Source organism: Ptychodera flava, chromosome 17 (assembly GCF_041260155.1).
Source record: "Ptychodera flava strain L36383 chromosome 17, AS_Pfla_20210202, whole genome shotgun sequence".
In the NCBI taxonomy this organism is placed as follows: Eukaryota; Metazoa; Hemichordata; class Enteropneusta; family Ptychoderidae; genus Ptychodera; species Ptychodera flava.
The window spans coordinates 14304007-14328899 of NC_091944.1; the positions used below are offsets into that span (position 1 = coordinate 14304007).

A 24893-nucleotide genomic window follows, 5' to 3' on the forward strand; every position below is an offset into this window, starting at 1 on the left:
GACTGTATCATTAGTAACTCCGGCTGTGAGCAACGTACTCGTACCCACTGGGGCTCTCGTTTATGTACAGACGGCAAGTGTCTGCCGCGGTTGAACACTACCCCATGGCGCTGATGTTTGTCAACCGATGAGTGTGCAAACAACTCGGATTGTCCCATAACTACCCACTTTTCATCTTGTCGAGTATCTAAAGAGGGAATTCCGGGTTCTAGATCAACAGTGGAGGGAACTCAGACGAGCTTTTAATCGGCGCGGGCGTGAATTGACAAACACTTGGGACCTTCGTTCAGCGTGGCACAGGAAGTTTTCTCGAAGTTTGCAATCGGTGGATTCTCTCAATGGTGCCATGATGTAGAGGCCGCCGTGTAAACTGATTTTCCAGTACCGTCTTATAGAAAGATGAAACTCGGATAACTGAGAGATAGACGCAGTTCGCCGTGGCTGAGGTCGGCTCGTTGGAGAGACAGACGTATCCCTGTGAACAGAGGCGTCAACAAGGGAAGTTATTTTCACGCAAGCTTTCAAGTGAAAGTGGAATTCGCGTAATCTGCTTTCGAGATCGCAACAGTTCGCCGCGATCATCCACAAACGCTTTCCTTGGATGAAGGGAAGTTCGCCTCCCAAACCAAACAAGAGTTCAGCTTGGTTTCACTCACTGTAACCGCAGGATTGCTGAAAACACAGCGAGCACGGTCGACCAGACGTCTTGTCTAGCGTTTCAGTTGGGCCAAAAACTTAGAATCGAGAAAAGGGGGAATAGTTGTGCGTCTATGAATAGGACTCCGCAACGCATGAATAAGAAAGCTGACAGCCCGTGAATAGATCGCACGAACCAGTGGATACTGTTCCATTCAAAGGAGGCACACTCACACAGTAAAAACAGCTCTTAGAAAGTTCCTTTGTGGAACCTTCTGCCGCGCTGTTGAATGTGTACGAAAGTTTGTAAACCCACGCGAGGTATGATCAACCCCACAATTTCGCCTGGCCTTGAAAAAGATCGACAATTCAAGTTCTTGGGAAGTGTTTCCAGGCGATCGGCGTTAACTTCTCTTTGCCTCTTGTAACCTCGTCGTAATTCGATCCTGTCGATTATAATTTACAGTCGTCTTTGTTTCTCAGCGTCAGCAGATCTCTGTAAGCCATTGGTGCTATTTTCTGCCAACTTCACCAGGCCAGGCTGTTCGCAGTGTGAGACAAAATGGCCGACCCGGGAAAGATATTTGCGGTTTTCACAGTTATAAGTTTTTGTCAAGTTTTCGCCAGCATCGCTGACAACTGCAAGAGGGCAGCGACATGCGAGCCGCTGGCGACAGACTCCTGCCTCGGGACGAGACTGTCCCATTCGCATACATCCACGATTTTGGCCAACGACTCGGTCACGCAGGATGATGTGCGGGAGAAGCTGGCCCTGTGGAAAGGTCTGAAGAATGTCCCTCGCTGTTGGGAGGTCATCCAACCGCTGCTCTGCGCGGTTTACATGCCGAAATGCGAGAACGGGTTCGTCGAACTACCGAGTATGGATATCTGCTCCGTCACAAGAGGACCTTGCAAAATTGTTGAAATCGATCGAGGATGGCCGTCATTCTTACGGTGCGATGAAAGCCACTTCCAAGAAGGATGCGATGTAAGTACTTTCTTGTTCAGCGCCCTTTAACAATAAAAAGTTACAAGTCGCGTGTAGGTGGCCGTTACTACCATTTAATTTGATTAATAAGTCAATAAGTTGGGCGGTGATTATATTTACACTTTGTATCGTTACGTGTGAAAGAGTTCCCAGAGAATGTAATTATCGTGGATATAAACATTTATAGCGAAATTGATTCAGTGCGGGGTGTTCAGAATTGTCAGTGTTTATGACGTTTTGCAACATTGTAACTTCCAAATCAAAGGTCACGAAACGTTGTAACAAAACTTTGTAAATATGATCATATTCATGATATAGTTACTTTGTAGCAATTATACTTTGAGCATTGCAACTTTGTCAATGTGAAATGTACATACATACATCGATTCTCTGTGTAATGTGCAGCTTGGTCTTCGGAAGTATGGCCGTTGTATTGTTATGGATGAGCAAGTGTTTGGCTGTTGGTATACATGCAGATAGTAGGGATTCCGATAGTATGAATTACACGTGCTCACAGGAAGTCTTTTGAAATCTAAGAGAGCAGCATCATCATCTCCGAACAGGCGTTGTCCAACACCGACAATCCTTTACTGAGCAAACCCGTGCTCTTGACTGCGTCAGGAGCCCACTCTTCCCGTGCGAAGTAAAAGGGAATGGCGGATGTCGCATTTTCAGAATCCTAAAGATTGAGAAAGTCATGCAGGCTATACGTCTTTGGCAAGTGTAGTGAAACGGCAAATAGTGTTTGTAAATTGCAAAACCTCACGTGCACGATTTCTTATGTTGGACATATAAGCAGAGGCAAGGGAATCTGTCTATTTATAAGTATAGGTGGAAGGTTTTTTTCTAAGGGGAATAAAAACTATGAAATAGAAAAGGGGAAAACTGCTCCGTAAATGATCATGTATACATAGAACTTTTAGAAGTATAATATAAAATTATTTCAAGTAGAAGAATATGACTTCAAGATGGTAGTTTCATTAGAGAACTTTATTGATCATTAATCACCATAATCATCTGTTTTAATCTTTCCTGTCATCTCCTTTGGGTTGTTTTATTTCAAGATCATCTGTTTTATTTTTCCTGTCATGTCTATAAGCTTTACTTCATTGCCTCATGCAGGAAACACAGAGCCACTCCCTGGCTTTACAATAACAGTCGTAGAAATCGTGTTCCACATGAATGCCCTGACATCTGATAGAATTCCCCCTCCCCTCATCTGAATCAAAACTCTAATTTAAATCAACAAATGATGAATGTTTCCAGTTCCCAGGAGTAAACGGAATCTAATATTCCATTCTCACGTTTGTTTTGAATATTCCATCATTCTGGCATCTCTTCCAGCTCTGGGATATCATGCTTCCACCATGATATGATACAGAACAGTTCAGAATCTGCCACCACATGCATTACAGCGTTTAGTCCTTGCTTTTAATTCCATATTTTATCTATGCGAGAGGGCTCTATCCTAGCAAGGCAACTTGCAAATGCACCAGAAATAATCAAGCTTTATCAAATCAACAAAAATGCTCCTCTTTTTAGTCATGCCTACGTGTCCATCCCAGTAAATTAAGTTTTAAACAAGTGAATTTTGAAAAATGCTCCCTGGCTGGCCTGGAGTTCTTTGTTTTCACGGAATTTGAACTAAGGGAGGTATTTTATGAGAGGTGTCTAACAGGTCATGTTAGAACAAATTAAAGAAATCTGCAATAACAGAAATAACATTGTAAATGATAAGCAGTGTTGCTGCATAGTTTCAGTTTGAACAGGTCAATAATACATCATTGGTGATATTAGTGAAAGAGCAGAAAATTGGCATTGAGTTATGCATATATTTCACATATCCGGTACAATGAAGGGAAACTAATTCAGTATGTTGAAGGCTTTGAAAAGTGCATCCTTTGAGTCATACAGGATAATTCCAAATACATTCAGACATTACATAAGATAAAGAGTAAGAGCTTACTTACTGTAATTAAATTTTAAGTAATGAAGATATGGTAGACATTGATTACTTTTCAGAGGTATTGTTGGAAAGCATATTTTTATAGCTTATAAACAACCATCATTTCTGATGTGTCAATTATGATCCCCGTTTTGTTTGGATAGCACCACTCAGTAAATAAAGTTGTACACAGTTTTATCAAGACTACCTTCAGTAATAATCTTATGTTCAAATGACACTGTTAACAAACTTTAGTCACTTGCAAATCAAAAATATTAAATCATTACAATAGCACTGAGAAAAAAATACTCAACCCTTTCAGTCTGAGAAAATCACTCTAAATGATTAAAATTGTCGACAATCAAGAATGCAAAAAACTCTCAGCCAGGCATAACTAGTTTGATGTGAAGGTATGTCTTTTTATTTAGATGATATATACATGGCAGGCTTTTGTGTCTTTTTGTTTGTAAGTTAATTAACAAAAATCCCTGTGAATATATCCTCTGATTGAAAATGGTTTTGTGCTGGTCGAGTGTCTTAGTTTTGGTCATGTGGAGATGACAACAGCTTATTGGTTGAAACATTGCCATCTTTATCCCAGGGTCCTCAGGCAGAATAATAAACAATTAAACAGACACAATTAAACCCACATAATAGTGTGAAGACAGAGGAGTGCTAAATTTAACAGACAACAGACAAATGAGTAAACAAATAAACAAATAAATAAAGACAACAACACATTAGCAAACTGACTGAAAAATATATGGCAAATATGTAACTAGAGACATGGAAGTACCAAAGAGCGAACTTCTCATTAATAAACATAATCACCATTCTTCAGAATGGTTCTACTCTTTCCAGAACACAGAGATACTCTGATTACCTGGTACATTGATTGTTTATAAGTCTTACAATTGCTCTACTGTAGGTATTTGACATACTTTTCAGCAGTCAGTCAGTGAAAATAACTCTTTTGCTTGTGTTGTCTTTTTTATCTCATATTTCTCCTCTCTTGTCTGTATACTATTTTTCCACTTGTTTGTTTTTGTGTTTACTTGTTTGTTACTCAGATTGAGGCCACTGAGTCTCAACATTCAAGTATAGTCAGTTGGTGCCACCGTGAGTCCTGAATCTGTACTCGGAGTTGTGGCATTGACTGTCCTTTGAACTTTGTTCAATAATTACATGTAAATCAAGTCCATCAGTGCTACCTCGGTCTCAAAACATAAATTCTCCCAGTTGTACGTTTCTGCCAATCAGTCAACAAATTCTTTTTCTTTTGTTGAAGCATATGGAAAAACTCATATTGGCTTTTTTGGTATTTTTGGGTCACTATGTCTTTGTTGTTCTACTGTAGTACCATGTGATATATATTCAACACCAATGTCAACAGGAAAACGATTGAAATTAACATCTTGCAAATGTGTAACAAAGGAAGTAAAGAATGTATTTCCTCACACAAGTGTTGTTAAAGTAACAATGCCCCGTTAAAAACTTAAAATTATCCACTAGTGGCAGCTCTGAAGCTGAAAAAGTACTCTTTTAGCTGTGTGTGGCATGTTACAAGTCTATGCAAAAATGCTACAAAAAGTGTCCTTTGACAAACCTTTAGTACAGTGTATCAAGTTACTGTCGTCTATTTCCAAGGGGTGTTTCTTTCATTTGTGTGAACAGTAATCAGTTTCCACCCACTGGGGATAATGTTATGAATCACCTTCCTATGGCTTGTAATAGTGTGCACTGCAAAGTACGTCTAGGATCTAGCAAGTTTATTCTGTGGTTCTGAAAACCCAGAGCAACGAAATGACCAGCTAGACTCTAGACCGATGAAAACTTTGCAGGCTTTGTCAGCTCCCTTTGTCAGTCTTCTCTCAAGGTTATGATCACTTTAGACCAGCCCATGAGTTGCTTGGCATTTCCTAGGTGTACATGGCAGTTACCAGGCCATCATACTTTCACAATCACCGATTACTTAATCATCAATGCGATAGTCTGCTGAAGTTTATTCCATCAACTTGCAGCTCGGTTATGATATCAATAAGCCTACAGACTTGCGGCAAGTCTGCCATCCCTATGAGCACTTCATCCTTAACCCTTTGAGTGCCAAAGTCAATTTTTGTCACCGTTATAAAAGATACCTCAGTCAATTTTTGTTAGATTTTTGGCAGATATAAGTAGCAACTGGATTGGCCAATGGGATCAGAGAATTTGAAAAGCACTATGATGCCTTTGCTGTGTTCATTGTTGATACTTTTTATTGGTTTTATGCCAACTCAATGATTCTCTGAAGTGGCCACTTTGTTGTCTGAGCATTTTAGGATGTTTATTTTGCATTTCCAGTTGTACTTGTCAAATCGCTGTAAATCAGCAGCTGAGTTTACAGAAACACACTGTCATCTGGTCGCAATGAGGTGGGATTTGTGAAGGTCAGCGTAGCATAGATCTGATGCATTCTGGGAAGAAAAAATTCTGGACCATCCAGTGGTCTTGCTTCATGCCTCATATATAGTCTTTGAAAGATTGCATCGTGGGTAAACAAATTTAATTGCCTGCAACGTGACTGACCAGAATGAATAGAAACTGTCTACCTAACTTACAAGTATTTGCAATGTCACTCCCTATGTCAGAATCTAATAATCAACACGATGCACCAAACCCCTGCATGCTGGTTCAACTTAACTGTTGGTGTGTGCTGTAAATTTGATATTTTAACAGATATCATTCAAAATATAATTTCATAATCAGTAAAGTGATATCAGTCTAATTGAGATTTGTCTGTGATTGACGTCAGCTTTGAGAAATTGATAGATTACTTTCCAGTCTAGCAATAATACTAGTTTACTCTCCCTCACAGCTCCCTGTTGGCTGTACAGACAGTTGGCGTATCAGCAATTGCACAAGCTCAGTGGTTCAGCCTAGTATAGTAAAGTCCTCATAAAGCTGGTGTAGCCAGTAAAGATTTACAAAGTTACACTGGCTGTCCAAGCCTGTACTTCTGTAAGCTAAACTGTTCAGGCCAATGAGGGCGCATCAAAGACTGTTGACGGTGCCAAATGTGTCTGTTGTCCTTTTAGCCTCTTGAACACTGCAATTGGTCTCAAAACGTGTTGTTTTCAGTGGTGAAATCAGACATTTAGGCAGGGAAATGGGATGAAAGTTTCAATGTCGTATCGTTGCCAATCACAGTGCAGCTCAAGTCTGCACTGAATAAGTAGTATGATGAGTGAAAGTTATGGTCATGAAAAGTGGATTTCCTCGTAGCATGTCAGTGCAGAATTCCAGCATTTGCTTTGAAGTTTCATCTGTAGGTTCAGGAACGATGCCACAAGCTGCTGTTGATTGTTTAAGAACGTCTATTTATGGGGAAAGAACCATGCAGATCATGGGAATTGGATGAGACGCTATGAGATTAATGCTGTGATTGTCAGAAAGTTCAAACCAATAAATGATTCACCAATATCTAAGACAACCAACACCTTTTATAATGACATAATAAAAATGATAACATTACTGTTCGTGACTTTTGTCTTTCAGAATACTTATGCTCAACTCACCTTCAACACAACATCGGGCTGTGAGCCGCCATTGGTGGAAACAACCAATCAGAACAGCTTTTACGAAAATGTGGAAGGCTGCGGAATTCAGTGTAAAAATCCACTATTCACGGACAATGAACATGATCAAGTTCATTTGTTTATTGCCATCATGGCGTCACTGTGTGTGGTGAGCACGTTCTTCACCTTGGTGAGTGATTTTTTTCAAAGTCTCATGAATTCTCATACTTTGTGATCACATGACTGAAAGAAATCTCACATTCTGCGGGTTCGTCAACCGAACATGAAATTTTAAATCTCTTTTTGGCCACTAGTGATTTTGCTTTTGATGAATTTGAGATAGCCATTTTATTTGTAAAATTTTACAAGAAAACTGACCATGAAAAACTGAAAAGTGGAAAAAGGATGGTGGCACAGTAAAAATTGAAATAGCATTGGAGCAATTTTATGGCTACTATGTTGAGTCAGTTCACTCGATCGTCTTAAACTGTTAACGTTAACTTTTGATAATTTTAGGTGTCCGTGGGGACTTATAGGTTTGGTCGTGTCGATGCGTGCGTGCGTGTGTGCGTTCGTCCGTTCACGCAAATATCTCAGAGACGCCTGGAGCGATTTCATTCAAACTTAATTGGTACAAGGATTACTTTGTATGTCATACAGATGCACGTCGATTTGTTTTGTGATACGATCCAATGTGGCTGCCAGGTGGCCATTTTATTACGATTTTTTCATGTACAGAGCCATTACTCAGGCATGTTTCAACCGATTTTATTCAAAGTTGGTACAAGGACATTGACCAATGTCATAGATATGCACATTTATTTGTTTTGTGATACGATCAAATATGGCTGCTGTGCAGCCATTTTGTTATGATTTTTTCATATACAGAGGCATAACTCAGGCATATCTCAATCGATTTTATTCAAACTTGATACAAGGACATTGGCCTATGTCACACACATGCACATTGAATTGTTTTGTGATAAGATCCAATATGGCTGCCGTGTGGCCATTTTATTACGATTTTTTCATGTCCTGAACCACAACTCAGACATGTATCATGCCAATTTATTAAAAAGTACATTTATCACAGACCTAATGAAGAGGACTCTATCCTCTCTGAGGACCTGTAATCAAAGTACCCATAAACAAGTGGGGACTGTGTCATCAACGATGACTTGTTTTTTCTAATATATACCATGTTCTACTCTCTTCAGCATGTTGGTATACACAGTATTCAGCTTGTCAACTCAGCCCATTACATGAAACTGCATTGTTATTGTTGACCAGTGAATTCCGGTCTGGACAAGAATTTAACAATAACAGTGCATTTTATACATGTAGACACTAGGTTGACAAGCCAGATAGCAGGTGTTTCAACATTCTTTTGGAAATAAAATAAGAACTTGCAATTGGCGTACGAAAATAAAACTAATGAGTAATGAAAAAAAAACATCAAAAGTTAGCATTACTGGCCCTGTATTGACACAATGCAGGTATGGGTTGCAAAACTTTGAGATGGTTGGTGTGATCTTTGAAAGCTCTATTCATATTTGTTGAAACAATTTCAAAACAAAAAATTCCAAAGATTTAAAAATTGAAACTATATTTGCTGTAATGTTTGGTGTTTTTTCCCATTTGTTTGTTCTCTTGTTACATACACAGCTTCTTAAATCATGTCAAAATTACTGGCAATTGACTAGTCAACACGGCCTGTATATGTGCATGTCCAATGTTATGTTGACAACTGAGTACCGGTAGAATTGCCAATAATTTGTCAAGAGTGATATTTCGATTATACAGAATATCTTGTGTTTACTAGATAACACCTTTAGTTTCAACTAACGTTGGGACAAAAGGGAGAATCTGTTTTCTAGAACAAAATATGAAAACATAAAAATTTACAGCCATAGTCCCTTTAATATTGCTTACATTATGTTATACGTTATCATTTGAATAAATGATGAAAAATACAGATAAATCATACAGGACTATTATTAAGATCATGAAAATAATTGTTGCTGATAAGATGTGCATTATACAAGTACTTATTGCAAAATGCTCTTTTGAACTGCGTCAGTGGATATGGAATTACTGTCGCTGCTAGCACCCGACTTGTCATTCAATAATTCATTGTCAAGGGTTGTAAGGTGTAGACTCTTCCATATATACAGGGTCATACAAGGATCTTCAGTATTATCATAGATTGCATCCAGAAAATCATTGATGTAGGCCAAGCCTATAAGTCAACATTAAGCAGAATGCTTTCCTTTGGGACAGATGTTTAGACTCTCAAACTTTTAACACTTTTTTTTGTCTACGGCGTGTGGGAGCTCAGTTTGAAGCTAATAGAGTAATAGGTAGTAAACACGGGATGGTGGCCATTTTGAATTTCAAAAATATTGGATACTTTCTGTCTCAAGTGCCACATTTTGCATTGTGACTCATGATATTTATTCTTGATCTTGAAAAGAAAGGGTTCAAAGATTCCTTACGGAAAATTTGAGCAAAAGTTAAATTCTTTCAATTTTGAGCCACGGACTAGCCTTAAACTAATCTGGTTTCAATTTCTGTCAAAAAAATAAACAAAACAGACTTCAATTGAATACAGTGCATGAACCAACAGCTAACAGCCAAACTGTAATGCTATGCTGCCAGTCCAATCTGGTGACAAATAAAACGTTTTCGAGTGAAGTATATATTGTGTTTCACTGACCATGATAATTGGTCAATACTGATATTACATAATTTACCAGGTCTCTCATTGGTTCAGTCTTCATCACATCATGTCTAGAGGGTCTCTCATTGGTTGATAATGAATTGCATTATATATTAAAGAGCTGCTGCTTTCAAAGTCTTGTTCAGAATCCTTCAAGTGTTCTGTTACTTACAGTTATCCACAAAAAAAATTGTGCCTCTAGGGTCGGGTTGGGAAGTTTGAATGTGTAATTATGGCAGTGTGACTTAGACTATGGCAATGAACTGTTTCATATTCACTTGCTGTAAATTGTTACATGTAGTACTGTAAGACCACACAAGCTTCTGCAATACTGACTGCTACATGAAAATACATGTATCTGCACAGTGTTCCCTTTGTTGCCCCCACCAGACAACTTTCAGTAGAGTACTGATTGGTATACACGTCTATAAAGCAGCAACATGCATATTAGCCCTCAGCACACTTAACTGTGTTGTTGTACCCTGCATTGCCTCAACCACAGGCAAAGCTTGGGACTCACAGACCTGCACACATGGCTACGTACATGTGCATGTTCAATGGAACCACTTCAGAGCTATGATTTGAGATGACAGCTGTCCCTTAAAGCCTGTCTCTGTGGGCTCAAAAGTCATTTAACATCAAAGACAGGATGATTGTTCAATGACCACAAAGTCAAATCAGTGAGAGAAGTGCATGAAGTGCACCAGACTTTCTTGCAAAGTTAAGAAAGTTAATTGTAAGTCAAATCAGAGATATTCAGTGGTACTGACTTAGGGTGAACCATTACATCATAGGAGGCGATGCAATGGTGAGGATGAACACATGAACATTTTTTCCACCATATCGAAGATTTGACATATTTTTTCTGCCATCTGCTATACTTCTCCCTCGTAACTTTTTACCAATTTCTAGTTGTGTGAATATTTCTTGAAAAAATCAAGAAAGCATGTTCTGAGATATTTTTCTTCAAATTTGATGACCTCCTTCCCTAGATCTAGTGGTCTATTCCTCGCATGAGCCCAGAGACCAGGGCCTTTGTGTAAATCCAAGTTACCAGATTAAGTGACACAATCTGGATCAGAAGAGTGCCACATTTTAACTGTCATTTGACTAATCACTGTAAATTTAAGTAGCAATAGTTTGTTGTAATATGACATTAAAGTAGGTCCAATAATCAGTATCAGTTAAAATCAAAATAAATAATTTACCAGCTAGGTCCAGGGAACCACTGCTCAGTGCTGGTACTGGGTATTAGAATGGGTGATCGTACCCTTCTACCTAGACTTGCTCAAAAGTCCATACCAGGCAAGCTGCTGCGTAGATCATGGGATGAATGTGATTCAACGCCTATGCCAGGCCAGCCAGTAACTGCTGCCAATAAAAGCCAAGTGACTAGGGGGGCCAGTTAGTCTGGTGATAAAAAAGCTAAATTATTTGTTGAAGTGTTAGCATCTTTTGATTAATCTCTTCAGTATTTTGTTTCATGTTTCAAATACTTTCAAATAACAGCCCCCTCTGTCTTTTTGCAAAAAAGCGTGTTGCATACCCAGCACATTGCTTGCAAAGCCAGCTTGCATAAAAATCTATTTTTTTTGTCTGGATTTTGATCAGTTTGTCAACAGCATCAGGTCACTCATACAGGCTGTGTTTGCATTCCAAATACAGGGTATTTTAATTTGCTTTTCGGACTAGAGAAAATACTATTGATAAAAAACAAATAAAATCCTTGAAAAAAATCAAAGGTTTATTAGGCAAAAAAAAAACTTGATTTGTTTCTGGTCACCACCCGCATCACTTGAAAGTGTCAACTTTTAATTTTTGCTGTTTTTCATTTACCCCAATGGAAAATGCATCAAATTCCACCAAAAAAAAAAAAATTGAAAAAAAAAAAATCGCATCGCCGCATCATTTTGGCCACATGTCAAAGACCAGAAACAAATCTATTATTTTTTTTTGGCCTTAACTGTAGCTTTCAAAATAAACAAAGATTTCTTAAAATGTCAGTTAGACAAGTAGTGGGTTTATATGGCTAACCATGGAATGATATCACCATGGTTTCTTAATCCCTTAAATGTACATATGTATCTCTGCTGGTACATTAACATTTATTTGAATTTTTAAGGTTGCTCATGCTGCAAGTATGCGGAGATCAATGTCAAAACCCAGTATTGAGTTACAGTAAATCTAATACTTGTGTTACACCAGACAGCAGCTCGTACAAAGGCTGCTCGGAAGAAACTTGACACTTCTTTGAATTTTATGCTCAAGAAATTCAGCGTTTGTGTGTGTCGCGTTGAAGTTGTGCGTATAAGTGTATACTTGCCTGAAAAGTTAGGTAAATTTGTTACCTTTCTTGCATCGCAAGGTACAGGATTTTTACAGAACAATAAATACACATGGGTTTAACATGCAAACAGGGCTATGATTGCTGGCTGTAAGGTACAAAGATTTTGTAAACTTTCAGTAATTGCCACAAGCTAGCGAAATCACCTCATGTTACAGTAATATGCAATTACTGAAATAGCCGGAAAAGGCAAGGAGCACATTTCTGTTTGCATGAGAGGGAGTGTGTGTTTTCGCAAGGACTTCTTGAAGACAGCTGAAGACTGCGTGTTTTTGCTTGAATAATTGCTCCCATTCTGTGCTGACCACTTGCCTGGAGGCCAGAATTCATATAGCGTCTCTGTGTCATTCTAGTCGGAGTGGATGAATGCGGAGCTCTGCATATGAATGCTGCAAAATGGGCATTTCACTTGTTGTTTTAGCATAACAACTGCCGGGAGAAGACATCAGCAACAATGGCTGTTTAACATGCACCACAACAAGACCACCCACTTACCAGTACTCTCTGCAGCAAGTCTGCCAAACAGCAGGGAGATGAGCTCAAGCTCAGTTCGTGCACTCTGTGAATAAAAAACATGCTCCCCCGCGTGTTAACCCATGAATTTGTAACAGGCAAAGATGAGAAACACACACCAAGGAGGTGCTACATTTTGATACTAAACAGATTCTGTGCTCATTTTAATCTTGTCTACAGATACCACTTGGGCCGCTGTGATTTGATGTGCTTCGTCTGTTGTTTATCTCCTTGCCATAGACAAGGACTTTCCATGTTACGTCAAGCATTCTTTGCATGCTAAGACCCATACTTTGTATTGAATTCACACATCGTAAACATCGTCTTTGTCCCAAAACTGTCTTTCTATTTGCATCTATACCTTCTGATTCACAAAAACCCTTCAGAATTTACAGACATTTTAAATCTTAATTTTGTTCAATCATTTTCGACTTTTGGTCAAAAAGAAAAGCATATTAAATGTCCATCACTTTTCCTAATTGTCGCAGAAACTTTGATGCCGCCCCAGTAGATGGTACAAAATAAAATGATTTGTGAAAAAAAAGAAAACTCGCAACAGACAGTGTAAAAAAATTTAGTGATTTTCTGGCATTCAGAACTGGTGTTTAGAGTTCAAATATTTGTTCGCAAAGCAGAATGCAACAAGTGGTGTCATTTACACAATATTTTATATTTGCCGTTAGATTTTCAACAACTTAACCTGAAAGTCACAGAGTAATAATTGTTGCCCCTTTTCAATGATTCATCGTATCCATATGTTGTCGTAAACCTGCCTAATGTTTTTTTTTTCCTTCACAGGCTACTTTCTTTGCAGACTGGAAGAATTCTAACAAATATCCAGCACTGATTCTGTTCTACATGAATGGCTGTTTCTTTGTCGGAAGTATAGGCTGGCTGGCACAGTTCACAGAGGGCGCCAGAGATGACATCGTCTGCAGGAAAGATGGAACACTTCGGCTTGCCGAGCCCAGGTTGGTTATTCAATTTGAAAATTATTTATTGGATATAAGAAATTTTACTTATAGGAAGTGGCTTACAAAACTTCGAATCTCTGATCACAACTTACAAATTGAATTAGGTCGGAGATCAATCCCAAAAGTCCCTGCAAATGAGAGATTTTGTAAGTATTGTAAATCTTCAGTAGAGGATGAATTCCATTATGTAATGATCTGTACAAAATATAGCACTTACAGAGAGATGTTATTTTCCTCAATAACTATGCGCAGTCCTTAGTTTCGTTGACTTAGGCCAGAAAGAGAAGTTCATTTACATCTTTAGTCAGTCAGATAAATTACCCCTTGTTAAGTATATTTCAAGTACTTTACTTTCTCCCCCCAGCAGCAGCTACAACCAGTGTTTGTTAATCCTTGTATCGTTGAACTGTAAAGGTATTTTTGTCTTACCACACTTCTTAAGTGTGTTGTTGCGCAATAAACATTATTATTATTATTATCATTATTAATACGTACCTCAAAAATCAAGTTGGGATATTTGCCCAGAAATGTTAAATCAAAAGTGAGAGTCAGGGATCATGCATCTCACATGCACAGAAAATGGGTTTGCAGAACTGGAAACGCATGACTAGGATCTAGACAAGAATGGATTGTTGAAGATGAATTAATATGTGCGTTTGTGATGATTGTCACTCTCTCACCCCTTTTTCATATTTCTTAGGGTCCAACTTTCTATAGATATCAATAGGACCATACCAAAATTTTGTGATGACGGGATGAGAATGATGCCATGAAAGAATCCTGAGCTGAGTGGTAGAACAAACGTACACAGAATTGCCTGCACCATACAATATTTAAATCTAGATTCTAGCCATGGGTTTGAGATTCTGTGAGCAGAAACAGTCTGGTACCATTTTCTTCGTTCTAGTCTTCAACACCGCTGATGTTTCTGTAGGAAACGACTGAAATTTTCAATATTTTTTTTTTCAGTAAAGGAGAAAATCTGTCATGTGTGATTATATTCATTATTGTGTACTATTTTCTGATGGCCGGCGTCTCCTGGTTTGTTATGCTGACCTACGCGTGGCATCTTTCATTCCGTAACCTGGGAGCATCAAAGGGGGACGACGCTTTGCAAGGAAAGATATCCTATTTCCATATTATTTCCTGGAGTTTGCCACTGGTATTGGTCATTATCATACTGGCAGTGGGAGAGGTAGGAAGTTAATAACTCAGCATACAGCCTTTTTTTGGCTAAATTTGTCTCAACTCACCAGTTATTTGATTTCATAAGACAAGCTTCCAAACAAAATATCTCGATAGGGTTGTTTATGAACATACTATTATATTCCTATCACTATTTACAGCCCCATATTTACAGCTGCATCTTTTTGTATTTTACTTACCAAAGTAAAATTATTTTTGGATATTTGGATTCTTGCTAGTAAGCCATATTGTCTTTGAAATATCACAATTTTAATCCTTGATGGTGGATTTAGTTTATATTTGCGATGGCCATATTTGAGCAGCAACTCAAAAATTATTTCAGCTGTTAAAATCTTAGTTGTGCATTCGTCGCCAAGCTTTAAGTTTAAAAAAGTTCCATGGTCACTCTTTAGTAAGCATTTTTACATTACCGGGTAGTTGTATTTGATATCACACTATTATTTCATTGAAAAAATGCAAAGAGATAGGCTAATAAAGCTTTAAGAGTCAGTATGAAGGTTAGAAGATGGAACAGATATATTCTAATTGTATAGTCATCCTTGAAAAAAGGCATATGCTTATTTCAGTGATTCATAACTGAGCTACAAACTTTAATGAGCCATAAAATCAAAATTCTAAAATCACTTCATTTCCATTTAAAACAAATAATAGTTAACATCTATTGCGTTTTACATTGAGTACAAAGTATTCTCCAACAGTGAATTTACTGTGTTGTAATTGTTTCTTTGTAGGTTGATGGAGATTCTGTTAGCGGGATCTGTTTTGTTGGATACAAGAACCACTATTTCAGAGGTGGTTTTGTCCTGGCCCCCATTGCGGTGGTTCTGTCATCCGGTGGTTTCTTCCTCATAAGAGGTATGTAATTCAAGATCAAGGCCAAAGTTGGCCAAAAAAATGATACACTGCAAATTTGCTTTGCATTGTGTGTGATGTTTGTTTCTTTTTTCGACATCATGAAAGTTAAAACCATTGTACTATGTCTTTGAAGTTTGTTAATGATTCCTGTCAACTTCTTATCAATGTTCATGTTGTCTTGGTCAGGATTTGACCCTGTTACCCCTAAAATTTGGTTTAGCCCATGGTGTTCTTGGTAAGTTCAACCTAAATAAAGAAAAGTGTTACAGGTGAAGGGGCTAAAGCAGCTGAAGGACTACAGATATATCCTGATTTCAACGGAATTGATTTTGATGGAAGAAGACATTGATGAAAATATTCATAACACCAACAAAGCTATAAGACTTCACTCTTCATGGAAAGATTTGGTTTGCTTTAATCCACGCTGCCAACCCCCCATTTTCAAGCACATTGGTCCAACCTCACCATATAAAATTATAGCTGTTGCAGGGAAGATAGCTCCTGAATTCACCTCTGGTACCTGCATGTATATTCTTTCCTGTTGTTTGAGGCTGCACTTTTGAATTGAAGTTGAAAATATCAACAGAACCATTACCCCTTGCACCCCCATTTCTGGAGTGTGAAAGTCCAAGTACAACTTAGGAAACAATGCACTATATTTGGTTAAACCATGATATAATCTGCATTAAGGGCAGTGCTAACACTATTGTTCTTTCTTTCTTGTTTATCCTTGCAGGACTTTCTACACTATGCAGTCTTAAAAAGAACAGTCCTGAACTTCTGAATGACAGAGCATCAAACAAAATCAAAGAAACCATTGTCAGAATAGGTAAGCGGTAAAAAAAATTTCCAATAACTTATATTTGTTAGGATTCTTGCATTAAAGTGAATGTTGGCTTTTGGAGCCAAGAACCTTTTGGTCATCATTCTATCAGTTCTTGATCAAAAAATTCAACAGACAATTTGGAAAAGTGATCCTTTTATGATCTTGAAAAAGATTACAAGTCTATGTACAGATTACAAGCCTACACTGGTAACTTTTGCCCTTTCTGATTGAACGCTATGATACCTGAGATACTAGAATAACTATCCAACATTTTATCCTTTCTTCTTCTTTCTCGGTGACATCCAGCAAATTTCGATTTATCATGCCGACAGTCATTGACAAAGAACGCAGAGACTCAACGCAAATTTGTACATTCAAATAAAAATACTTCAAAAGAGCCATATTTTAGAGTTTTTGAAGATACTTTAAACCCAGATTTAGGTTATGGCATTTGCACCAGAAAAGTCTGAAACTATAGAGATACTGTGAAATTATCATCCCAAAAATGTTTTGTAAATGTCAATTTTCAAATAATACATCTCAAAGCCAAATGACACTGCACATTTGGACTAATTTACCGTTTTACATCATTCACAAATCTACTAGAGTTAAAAGGCTGTAAATCAACCCTCCTAATCAGTTCTTTGTGGTTTGTGGTATTTCCTTTGCCTTGCACTGTCTGTGTTGTCAAGGACATCTTCTGGGGAAAGATATGGCTGGATCATTATCATGAAGACAACAGAATCGAATATCTCGTCACTGGGGGCGCTGTCCAAAAATGAGCATTTCATACTCATATTGTGCACATACAATTTTGTTTGCTTGCCATGGATTTAAAGTGATCTGAACTTGTCTCACAAAACTTTCATAATTTTCACATTATTTTTGTCATTCCTTTCCTACCTAGGAGTATTTGCATTTCTGTGTTTCCTGTTTGTGTTCACAACGTTTGCATGTCACGTGTACGACTTCAGCAATCAACATCTCTGGGAACTGGGCTTCAGAGACTACATATTGTGAGTTGCTATTTACATATAGTCATGTGACACGTAGCTAGCTTAACCATTGGTCAGCAGTTATATACATAGCTATCACGGACATATAGCTTGCTAAATTGGCAGACAGTCACTCTTTTAGAACTGACACGTGAAATTTCTGTAGAGATTCATCTCTTTAAATTATTTTAGTTCACAGAAGAAAATGCAAAAGTGATTAATTTTGTTTTTGTAGCCATTTCAATAATGTCAAAGGAAGATTTCAGCTGATTTCAATTTTGCTCTTGTGTTTTAGCAACAGTCTAGCTTTAGGGATATACCATGGTACATGTACTTTGGTTTATTGGTTTACTTTCATGACGTGAACATGATGAATGTTTCAGTAAAGTCAATGAAATTTGAACTGTACAAAATAAAAATACTCATTAACTGTGATCTAAAGCTAGAGTAGTGCATTCTTTTCTTGTCATTTGATCCCATCACAGCAAGTGATATCAATCTCCATATTTGCAAGGCGCTCATCAAAGTTATTTTTATCTCCATCTTGGATAAAATCTCAATGCAGTGTAAAATTTCAGGTCAAGATGAAAAATTTAAACACAAAAAAGATCTTGGACTAGTTCCTTCTGTCCTTAATACAGAATGACCATGCTCATTATCCAAGAGTCCGTCCAATTCACAATCAATGTCTGCATTTCTGAAAATTTGGTCAAAGGTGCAGTATTCAGCAACAGGATGATATGTTTGTTTACAGGCTTCCTTCAGTCAATTAAAAATATGGAAAAGACATGCATTTTTGCATGTATTTTCCATATTTTGATGATGAGCACCTTTTTGACAAAATGCATAATGGTAACTGATTAACAAATCAAAAATCTACCAAAGAGTTCACTTGACAGTCAGTCTCTTACTGTAATCTTTGCTCTTTCTTTCTACAAAGATGTGAAGCCAATGTGACAATTTATAAGGAACTTGACATGGAGCCAGTGGCTTGCTCCATCAATCCCCGACCCAGCATTGCCATTTACCTGATCCATCTCAGCTCATTGTTCGGTGCTGGAATTGTGATGAGCACGTGGGTTTGGACGTCCTCGACACTCCAAATATGGCAGCGCATCTGGAGGAAGTGAGTGTACAGATTATTATGTTGACCTTCGACCTTGAATATTGATGAGCAATGTCAATACATTCATGACTAAGTTTGATCACATGAGTATGATGCTAGACTCAACAAGTACCGGTATTATGTGCACGGAGAGCAATTTCAGTTCTCTTTTGTTTTACACCTCAGGAGTCAAATGCCAAGAACATTTCCTCACATACTACTCTTGCATCCATAAAAAATATTTTCATTTTTTGGAATCCCCAAAGACATGCATATAATGAATTATCTCAAGATTTCAGCATACTGGTTACTTTGCTTTAAACCACTAATTAGGATGAGCATTTTGAAAATTCCAGTTTTTCTGCTCAAAGTTTGAATTAAATTGCCAGAATCATGACTTTCCTTGTACAAGAAATCATCAATAATTCAAAATTTCCACCAATCTTTTCATTATTACAACGTATTCAGTTTTGATTTGTATTCGATTTTGCAGTGTTATCAGCAGTCAGCTGACTTAACAAGTTTATCATGACACAGTTTACTTACTGTGGTCTCCATAGGGACATGACTCAATCTCTTGTCCCTGATTGGTTGACCTCTCTAACCATGTGATTGATTGCTTGTCACTGATTGGTCAATCTCCCCTCCTTCCGCACCAGGGTCACCATGCAGCCAATCAATGAACCTCAGAGGGTGAAGAAGAGTCGTATGATTGCCAAGGCGTTTGCCAGAAGGGTCAACCGAGGTGATGATACAACCGATGATGAGAAGATATCCATCAGTTTTGAAACAGTCTCTCATGATGATCCATTGGGTAAGACATGATATGAAGAAAAACGTGGGCTTTTGATTTTCTATAGTTACAAACCTCTAATATCTTTGAAGCTGAATAAATTTCACTTCCAGTGTTTATAAATGATGATTACACTTATAGCAATCTGCTGTTTTGCACAACAGCATGAATATATGAAAAACCGTTGGCATTGAAGATTTTTACTGTCCTCTTAGGTTTGTATATTTGCAATTTGACTTCAAGTAATATTGTAATAATTGAAAGGTATCCTTGACATGTATCTTATCAATAATATAACATAATTATTCTCCATGTAGAAAATACATTTACCCTTATATTTGATGCAGCTGATATATATTATGCAGCTGTAATGACCATTTCAGGAAAGACGTTGTACACATGAGCACAGTATGAGGGTATTAATGTTATCAAACTGTCATTCTTTCTCAAGGGATGGGTCTGGAATTGAACAAATCATGCACATCAACAGACAGTTCATCTCAGTGGACAAACGTCCCAATGCGAATGTTGACCAGAAGAGGTGCCACAGTGTTGCCCCCTTCATCGTCCACATCTACCTCACCAACACCAGGTACAGTATTTACAAAATTCAACCTTTTTCAAGATGACGACAGTTACATGATCATCATCTTGAAAAAGATTGAATTTTGTTTTAGATTGGAAATACATCTTCTGTTGTCAGTGGGAACTTGTCATATCCTGAATGGATTGGTACCGAAGGATTTCCCTGTAGTAAAACAATGGTGATATGAAAAGAAAACTTTGATTGCTAAGATCTAAAATATGTCATGAAAAAAGTCAAAATGTCTGGTCCTTTTTTGGCTCTGAACTCAACAATCTTAATTAAGTAATTTCAACCGATCCGAGATCTTTTTCCTTCAGTGTGGACGTACTGGTATCACCAGCTCTATCTTTTGAATCTCATTCAGTGTCCAATTATTGTAATAGTTGTGACTTGTTAGGAACACAGCCATGACATCCACCATAGAGGGATCCTAGCCATCTTTTCCAAGGGCCATGAGAAACTTGGTTTTTACCAATAATTATTAGAAAGTCAATTGTAGCAATTCCTCTGTCAGAGTTATCTCCATTCATATCTCTTTTCAAAACTTGGATATTTAGTTTTGTACTAGCTCTTTTTCTCCATGAATATTACCTGTATATGCAAGCTGACATTTACAGTCTCATCGAGAAAGTGAACACACATCGTAAGGAGAGTTTCACCAAGGGATATTTTTACCACTTTCAATTGTCCACAATGTTAACAAAATGCTTTACCTGGTCTGTGTCTTAAATTACAGAGCCTTGCGACTCTAGACAAATCACGCCCACAGATTTACCGAAAGCCAATCTCATCAATGAGAACAGAGGCAGAGACAGAAGTTCAGAAAAGAAAATCAAAAACCGTACACGGAGGAAGAAACGTGCCAAGTCGACTTTGAGTTTCCACCGACCTACAAACTTGATTAGCAATCAGAACACTTTTGACAGTGCGGAAGATTTGCAGGCCGATATTATTCTGAGTGGGCCCATCCAAGGGGCAGGAAACATGTCAGCAATGAATGGCTGTGATAATAACACCCATGACGAGATGACCGATACTACCTCTATTGACAAAAACAATCGTTCGACCGTGCCAAAGTTACCTGCTATCAGTACTCAACGGAGAGTAAACATTGTGGGTAGTATTGATCCACTCGGAGTGGGACTGCCCGGACAGAGTGATGCGTAATATGCCAACTTGAAGACACTGACAAAGAAATTTATCATGAGTGTTGGGGTGACTGGCAGCTCATCAGAAGATATAATATCATAGCTGTACAATTTGTTTTACAAATTCACGAACTGGTCTCACATTGAAATATACTGTATAGAAATGGACAATCACAGACAACAGTGCGAGACTGTTTTGGTCAGCCTCAAATGATAGAGTTTGCAACCTTTGATATGATTGTCATTGGCAATTCCGAGTGTTGAAGTCTACGTCTTCCTATCCTGCCTGATCTGAAGTCTTCCAGGGAAAATGTCATTATAAAGGACAGCTTTGTTATCAGATGTTTCCTTGTTTGCAACAGAGAGCAAGACTTGGCCCAAATCCTTGTCAGATCTTTCACTCTCCGTGGCTTTATTCATCATCATGGAGTCAACCAAGATAGCTGTCTGTGGCAGTTCAGTGGTCTGTTTGACGAGTGTTTCAGAGAGCAACTTCATGCCCAGTTGCTGAGGAAATGCAGCATGATCAAAGTCAGCATGAAAGTTAACCTTTTCAAGTATAAAACAGAATTTCACAGTTGTGTGAAAATTTCAACCAATTCGTAACGATCTTAGAGGTACAAGCAATTGATGTGGGAATGGCACTTGTGTTGAAATTGCCATGAGTGGCAGTCTATGACAGCTTAACAACACGTTCACGTAGTGTTTATTTTCAAGGCATTGTCTTTCTTACATGTATATTAATGTACATGACATCAAAATGCTTCCCTTCTTTACGAAAGTTTTGAAAGATCGTATATTTTATTATCTCGAATCAAAACAAAATTTACTGTTTCATAAAATTTAGAGCAGTATCCTTCTTGGGGTATCATTTTAAAAAAAAAGGAGTAGGGATTCCAAGTGCAGAATTTAAACTCCTTCAAATATAAATATTGATACAGATTTATTTTACCGTATATATGTATGTTATGGTGCTCTTCAGTTATATTACCGGTACACCCATGAGAAGCTACAAAAATCAAAAATATTCTTGAAATCATGTCTAAACATTATGCATGCTTTAAACTATTCATGGAAATCAAACTAGACAATCTTTTACTTAATCTGTTTCCAAGAAACAAGAATTCAAATTTGGATTTTGTTGTGACTTAGGTTAACAGTGCCTGTAGAAAGCCTCTGCAATGTATTGTAGATGTCTCATTTGCACATGTATACAATGAAAAAATGCTGTGAAATTTGCAACTGAATTCTGTCTGTAGTATTTGCTGAATGACAGGTGTTCTGCAGACCTAACTTGCAACATTTGGATTTGCCATCACAGTATAAACATCTTCTGATAAAGCCAGCTGACAGAGACATGTATAAAAGGTGCTATTACGTGATTTTTGTACGAAGATCATGAATGAAAACAATGTCGACAGATAATTCCTAACATGAGTACACAATCAGTGGTGCTGACTTTTCCAATTGCACATATGCATTTTCCTAATCCATGCATTTTAAAACTAACAAATACCGGTATCCTTAAACGATTACTGTTATTATTTTACACAAAATATTGTACATATTTGTAAATTAGAAATCGATTTTTATGTTAAATTTTCTTTTAACTCTGTTTAATCAAGCGCCTAAATAGCAGTATAGTTCGAATGTAGTTTTGAAATATTATTAAAAATATATGCACATCTCTCTTTCATTAACAACTGTATGGGCACACCTGGTCTGGTCTTCTAAGGAATGAAAATCTGCTGATCTAAGGGTGCTTTTCATGATTGCTATGGTGACATACCCCCTGGATTGGAAAATTTCAAAATGTAATATTGTTTTGTGTGAAACCCGTATTCATTGTTGGAACAGCTTTGTTTTATATTCAACCATGAAGAAATGATGTACAAATTATGAACAGAAAGCTTGGTGCTGGCTTTCTTGCTATGAGGAAAAAAAGCAACAATCAAGTCTGCCTCGATATTCCACGTTTTGTTACAAATAATCAAATTGGTCGAATCACTTATTAACTTGAACATAACCATGTAATTAACAGTGCATGTTTTTATACAAAGCAGGTCATTTGGAGTCAGTGAAAATTGATTTCACTAATTCAAGTTAATTTGAAACCACATTCACTTGAAATTTTGTTCCTGTTAAACCTGAATCATTCACCAGCATTTACATTATGCCTGTTCTTAGGTTTTGTCATTAGGAAATTCTGTGGGAATACAATATCAACAAATCAGAACCCGGTATTTCTTGTATAATGGTTGGCCCTCACTTTTAAAAGAAATGGGTTGCAACCAAAGAGAGGGGCTGACCACTAACAAAGCATTGTAAATTTTGCAACGAATTGTAAAAAAGAAGTTATTATTGAAGAAAGAATAATTTGAATGCTATCCTATCTGTCCTTAATGTTAAAAAGTTTACATATGTCTCTGTGCCTTCATTAATATATTTAACTTTCCTGAATTGAAAAGCTGTAAAAAATCAAAATAACTTTGCTCAGTGGTTATACTAGAATCATAGTTTTTTATATATTTAAGATATTTTTTTCTATATTTTAGATCTTTATAATTTTTGTATATCAAACATAATTGCTCTGTAGTATAAGATGCCATATTTCACAATCAAACATTGTAAATTTTTTTAAAGCAGTTTGTAATTTTTTTAGAATAAATTCCTCATTCACAAATTATTGAATATTTGCCTGTTTTGTGTGTGAAACTGGTTGACAGAAACAGTCGTTATTTGTGAGTGTTAGTTCGCAGGGCAGAAACATTTGTAGTACATAATATTTTTAAGAGTGTGAGGGTAAAGCTATTTATTAATGCTGTTTCTGGGCCAAACTGCAGTTGAACTTCATGTTCAAAGTCCACTGTTCTGAGATTGTTATCCTATCAATACGACTGCATATTGAGGTACTGAACATTAAAAATGTAAAAGAAATTACTACTTAATTCCCAGACTGAGAAAGCTGCTGCTTGAGGGCGCTCTTTGAAATGATGGAAACAGCAAGTCAGTTCTGTCCAATCTACTCCTTTCTCTGTGACTGTCTTGTGAAAATAAATATGTTAAGAAGTAGCCTTGGTAGTCACTGACATTATTACATAAGTTTATGTGCCCATGTACAGTTCCTGTTTCTGTAGAATCTCCATATTCTCAAGAGTCCAAGATACTTGAAGCCCATCCTAAAAATTGACAGTCCTCTTTATTAGTAAGAGGATACAGGAAGCGTTACAGAAGTACAAAATCACTCTTTTTAACGATTTCTTTATACATGATTATGCAAAATATACTGACTGAAACTGGTGTACATAATCATGATATCCACAAGTTTACATTGCATAGTTTTGCTACCAAGCTCAAACAAGTGCTTCAGTTATTAAAACATACACAATGTCTTACCGATGTCAAAAATTTCCATGAGAGAAAAGTAGAGATTAGACATGTGGAGAATAGATTAAAATTAAATTGAGTAAATGATGAATATATGTTAACATGATAAACTACTTGGAAAGCCGAATGAAGTGTTTTGTCTCCGAATGAATGGTATTCATAACATTTGCCGTAGGTGGCGCTCGTCCGCATGCGAAGGGGATTTGCTTTCTCTCCGTTTGCATTGGTTTTCGCAAGTAACCTTATCAGTAGCGATGTGTTGGTGGGAATATGGTGAATGTTACCTTGAGAGCTCTATGGGTTGATAAATAAATACGTG

The 24893-nt window shown here is 37.4% G+C and overlaps 1 protein-coding gene across 1 annotated transcript; it reads left to right on the top strand.

Moving 5' to 3' along the window:
- On the top strand, window positions 1-23870 carry LOC139115524 (protein smoothened-like). Its single transcript, XM_070677688.1, has 11 exons — window positions 1-1624; window positions 7104-7313; window positions 13498-13670; window positions 14643-14868; window positions 15611-15734; window positions 16471-16563; window positions 17468-17576; window positions 18496-18681; window positions 19320-19474; window positions 19905-20045; window positions 20776-23870. The coding sequence occupies exons 1-11, from the start codon at window positions 1199-1201 to the stop codon at window positions 21204-21206; spliced, it is 2274 nt and encodes a 757-aa protein (XP_070533789.1). The 5' UTR covers window positions 1-1198; the 3' UTR covers window positions 21207-23870.
- Window positions 23871-24893: the final 1023 nt, after the last annotated feature.